Source organism: Scyliorhinus canicula, chromosome 7, assembly GCF_902713615.1.
Source record: "Scyliorhinus canicula chromosome 7, sScyCan1.1, whole genome shotgun sequence".
Lineage (NCBI taxonomy): Eukaryota > Metazoa > Chordata > Chondrichthyes > Carcharhiniformes > Scyliorhinidae > Scyliorhinus > Scyliorhinus canicula.
Window position 1 is genome coordinate 205,929,277 of NC_052152.1, and position 5,364 is coordinate 205,934,640.

The 5,364-nt window shown below is 58.1% G+C and overlaps 1 protein-coding gene across 1 annotated transcript; it reads right to left on the reverse strand.

Moving 5' to 3' along the window:
• Positions 1–2,913: 2,913 nt before the first annotated feature.
• Positions 2,914–4,647, reverse strand: LOC119969746 (opioid growth factor receptor-like protein 1). The gene has a single exon (XM_038803785.1). It carries the CDS (start codon positions 4,645–4,647, stop codon positions 3,856–3,858), a length of 792 nt encoding a protein of 263 aa, XP_038659713.1. The 3' UTR covers positions 2,914–3,855.
• Between the last annotated feature and the right edge of the window lie 717 nt (positions 4,648–5,364).

Here is a 5,364-nt window from a genome sequence, read left to right on the forward strand (position 1 = left end):
ACTCGGAATCACCCCAGGCCTGCGCTGCAAGACGCCCTGGAAACCCCGCTGGGCCCCGTTGTTATTTTTGCGGCCAGACGAAACACCCCCGACAGCGTTGCCCAGCCTGATCGGCAACGTGCAAGGGCTGCGGGAAGAAAGGCCACCTTTTGTCCGTTTGCCAGGCCAAGGCAGTCTCTGCGGTCCCGGGCAGCGACCGCGGGACACCAACCCCCTCCCTCTCCAAGGGCCCCGTGCGGCCCGCAAACTTCTCTGTCCCCATCCCCCGACATGTGCGGCCGATGGGCGCCGCCATCTTGGATCGACTCCGAGGACCCCGGCGCGGGTGACTACGCACCGCCCGATGACGACTCCGATCTTCTGCCACGACTCGCTTCAGTCACCTTGGACCAGTCTCGACCCCACACCCTCTCTACGGTGACGACGAAGGTCCTGCTCAACGGGCACAAAACGACCTTCCTGCTGGACTCCGGGAGCACAGAGAGTTTCGTACACCCTACCACGGTCAGATGCTGCGCTCTCTCTGTCTATCCCATCAAGCAAAACATCGCCCTGGCCTCTGGCTCCCATTCGGTTGAGATCGCCAGGCCTGGATGTAGGTGGCAGAGGCGGTCAGCGCCGTGGGCAACACCGTCTGAACTGGCCAGCAGTGCAGGAAAAAGCTTCAGTCCTCAGGGTTGGCCAGGGTGAGTAGGCCCCTGGCACCAACCCCGTCCCACACACCCGTAACCCGCCCCACCCAGAGGGCGGCCAAATCCCCACTCTGCACCACAAACCGGCAAAGCGGCTGCCATGGCCGGGAGCCCTGACCACTGAAGCCACCAGATACCCTCCCCCTAGGCTGCATGCGTTGGACTGTATAACACTTGTGCGTTTGCTGTGTCTCCCCCCCCCCCCCCACCCCCTTCTCCCCAGTAGGCCACTCATAACCGCCGGGAGCAGGAGACTGGAGGGAATCGCTGGAGCTGCGGCCCCTCACCGCAGCAGAACAGAGGGCACTGGACGTGGTCGGAGGGCCGGAAGAAAGGGCAAGTGGCCGAGGTGGTCCGTATCGGGCGAGGAAGACCCCACTGGTTGGAACTCCTGTGTCCCCCCCCCCCCCCCCCCACCCCAGGGGATCGATGGGACCGTGTGATGGAATAGCCAGCTCGCATGCAGGATTCCCCCAGGTGGACACTGCTACCGTGGGCAGGAGTCAGACGTTGCTAAATGATGCAGAGCGCCAGAGCTTATCCCTGGACCCGGGGCATCTTGCTGATGTTGGCGAATCCCACTGCCCGGGCATCCTGGTTTGCTTGGTCCACACTGAAGTGGATGTAGTGTGCCGCCTGGGTATACAGGGCCTCCATGATGGTTCGGATGCACCTGTGTACCGAGGTTGGAGAGATCCCAGACAGGCCCCTGGAAGGACACCGTGGTGTAGAGGTTCAGGGCAACTGTCACCCCGAAGGCAACCGGAGTAGGTGTCCTCCCTCATTCCCCCATGGTCCCAGGTGTCCTCCCTCATTCCCCCATGGCCCCAGGTGTCCTCCCCCATGGTCCCAGATGTCCTCCCCCATGGTCCCAGGTGTGCCATCATCTGGCAGATGTCGTGCTGTCCCCCTGCTCAGCCGGAGTTTCCGGCAGCATCGATGCCCGGTCTCCTGAAGGCCTCGAGCCCTGGTGCCTGTCTCTGCTGCCCATCTGGCACCCCCCCTGCAGGGGCTATTGTGAGCATTGCCCTTGGGTGGGCCACATGAAGCCCCACTGGTGGGTGGTGGCCGGTGGGGTGCGGAGGCTGGGGTGGGGGCACCCCTACTGCCTGTGACACTCTGCAGGACCACGGTGGGTGGTCAGTGCCGTGCGCAGCAAGATGGCTGCCGTACCTGGACACTGCCCCAGTCCTGTAGGGGGGGGGGTAACCTCAACCCCACAACCCACCCCCCCCCCCCCCATCACACCCCCTCCCCTCAGCCAGCCCGGCCAGTGTCAGGACTGGCGGCCCACGCTCGTGCCTCTGCATCTCCTCCCCACACCCCCCCCCTCCCCTCAGCCAGCCCTGCCAGTGTCAGGACTGGCAGCCCACGCTCGTGCCTCTGCATCTCCTCCCCCCCCCCCTCCCCTCAGCCAGCCCGGCCAGTGTCAGGACTGGCAGCCCACGCTCGTGCCTCTGCATCTCCTCCTCCCCCCCCCCTCAGCCAGCCCGGCCAGTGTCAGGACTGGCGGCCCACGCTCGTGCCTCTGCATCTCCTCCCCCCCCCCCCCCTCCCCTCAGCCAGAGCCCGGCCAGTGTCAGGACTGGCGGCCCACGCTCGCGCCTCTGCATCTCCTCCCCCCCCCCCCCCCCTCTCTCCCGTCAGCCATGGCGCCAGTTCCCCGATTTTTAAAAACACAAGTGAACCTCGCCGTCAGGAATCCCCCCCCTGGGGAGGCGGAGGAGACCCAGGATAATACCCAGGGCCGTGAATGATATGCCAATGGCGTTTACTGTATGTAGGGAGTGGAATGCACTGACACTGCTGTCGAGGTGCTGGAGAATCACGATTTCAGCGTCAAACCAGATTCTGCACCCAATCGCCCTTCCCCATTGGCTGAAGGAGAATCCCACCGTGTCTGTTTTCAGGAAGCAGTTCGATACAGCACTTAACGTGAAGGGGATCAAAGGGGGGGGGGGGGAGCAAGATTAAGCAATTGAGTTGGTTGACCAGCCGTGACCATAATGAATGGCGGTGCAGGATCGAAGGGCCGAATGGCCTCCTCCTGCTCCTATTTTGTATGCAACAAGGTCATGGAGGTAACTGGTGTCCTGTCCTCTCCTCCTCCCCCCCCCCCCCCCGAACTGGACCTCAGGAGAGATGGGCAAGAAACAAATAGACAATAAAATGCTCGTCTCAGACACACTCCCGTTACGGGGTCACATGACAGACTGGGCTAGAATGTGGCACAAAATATTTATTATTGAACTTCATCCACCATCAGAACTTCAATTAAAAAGTCATGTATTATATATACACATGCACAAATCAGCCGTTCAATACCATTTTGTTTGTGGCATTCAAAAGTCCATGGGATCCACGAGGCGATTTTCCCTCCCAGTCCCCAATCCTTTGGAGAAATTTAGCCCAGCGCTTTGGGACCCTGCTGTTGAAGGGCACACTTAGAGCTTTTGTTCAGAGTAGTATCCGAATGCTTAACAACACAGCAAAATAGTGAACCAGCGAGCCTTTACACTGCTAATATGGAGGCATTTATTGACCATCTTCCATTTCTACATCATCTTCCTCCCCATGAGGTTTACTAACTTCTGTCTCCATTTCCACACCTTTCCCGCCAGGGTATTTTACATCTTTCACTGGATGTCCCAGTGCCGCCTCTTGCGTTTCCATTTCTTCCATGCGCTCGCTTTGGTCTTCAGTGGATCTCTGAATCTTACTTTCGGAGATAGATTGACTTTGTCCTTCATCAATTTCGAGTTCAGTTGACACATTACTCTGTTCTATTTTCATAAACCCGACTTTTCCTACTTCTTGCGGAGATTTATTATTTTCTGTGTGAACTAATTCTGACTTAGCTTCCTCGTCCGGGTCTTCCTCATCCGGTCCTTCCTCATCCGGTCGTTCCACATCCGGTCGTTCCACATCCGGTCCTTCCTCAGTTGTATTCCGAGCTTCACTTTCTCCCGTGACATGTTTACCTTCCTCTGTGATGAGTGGTTGTGGTTGAATTGTCTCCTCGGGCTCTCTTGTTGCTCGTTTCCCAGTGAGGCTTCCTTCTGTTGCTGGACTATCTGCTTCAGTGATCACAGGTTCTGGCTCATTGTCTTCTTCTGTTGGTTTACTCACAGCTCTCCCTTCTTCCCCTTCATTGGAAAATGGCTCAGCTTCGCGTGAAGACAGCTCGGTTTTTCTTTGATTCCTTTTCTTTTTGAGGGGTAGCATCACTCTCATCTCCTTGCATCTTCAGGTCATCTTCAATTTTCTCACCCTTGGTTGGGCAGGTAGGTACTTCATTACCTTGCCCCCGTTCCTCCATGTTTTGACCTTCCGCGACCACATCTTCCACCTGCTCAGGTTGTTCTTCAAGATTTTCTTTTAAATTCGACTTATTTTCTGGAACTGGAGACTTCTCGCCAACGTTGCTTTTTTCTTCGGCAAAATCATCCCGATTTTTAGCTTCCATACGATCCTTAGATCCTTCCTTTGTGTCCTTCGCATCGTTTGTACTCTTCACCCTGGAGTCAGAGGACCTTTGCTTTGTTAGGCGTCTCTGTTTTGAACTGCGTTCTTCGTCTGCCTCCTGTGGCAAACTACTCTCTTCAGCTTTAGCCGGTGTGTCTTCATCTGAAGATTCCTCGCTCACTGATACCTCTTCTGTATTTAGTTCATTATGGATATAGCTGAATCGACTTTCCATTGCCTTGGGAGGACCCCAGACAAATTCTGAAGTTGGTTTATAGTGCATCTGTGCAAAGAGTATCAACTTTCTTCTCTCACATTTACTTCGAATGGTGTAAAGAAAGTAGTCCAAGACACTCTCTTTAACATTGGGTAACTGGTTACGGAGCAGAGTTTCGGTCAGGAAAAACTTCACCAATGGTGGCTGATAATGTTCGAAGCCCATCTCTCCAAGGCACTTCAGTATCCGAGTGATACGGAGATTATTGTGCATGCGTCTACAATTGGAACAAAACAAAATTCAGACAGTCAACAAGAACTTATTGCAGCAGAAATCCCAAACAGGAGTACATTACATTACAGCCTCGGGTGATCCAAGTGAAGGGACACTCTTCTTAAACAATTCAGTTTTGAAGACATGGAGCTATTTTCCAAAACCAATCCGCTTCCCCCTCCCCACCACACTCTCCCCCTCCCCGCCGCTCACTCCCCCTCCCCGCCACTCTCTCCCCCTCCCCGCCGCTCTCTCCCCCTCCCCGCCGCTCTCTCCTCCCCCTCCCCGCCGCTCTCTCCCCCTCCCCGCCGCTCTCTCCCCCTCCCCGCCGCTCTCTCCCCCTCCCCGCCGCTCTCTCCCCCTCCCCGCCGCTCTCTCCCCCTCCCCGCCACTCTCTCCCCCTCCCCGCCGCTCTCTCCCTCCCCCCTCCCCGCCGCTCTCTCCCCCTCCCCCCGCTCTCTCCCCCCTCCCCGCCGGTCTCTCCCCCTCCCACCGCCACTCTCTCCCCCCTCCCCGCCACTCTCTCCCCCCCCCGCCGCTCTCTCCCCCTCCCCCCGTCCTCTCCCCCTCCCACCGCCATCTCTCCCCCCTCCCCGCCTCTCTCTCCCCCTCCCCCCCTCCGCCGCTCTCTCCCCCCTCCCCCGCTCTCCCCCCCCCCCCGCCGCTCTCTCCCCCCTCCCCGCCGCTCTCTCCCCCTCCCCGCCGCTCTCTCCCCCT

Excerpts from the sequence above, each read along its gene's own strand:
- LOC119969746 (XM_038803785.1), bottom strand. The coding sequence starts at position 4,647 with ATGCACAATAATCTCCGTATCACTCGGATACTGAAGTGCCTTGGAGAG.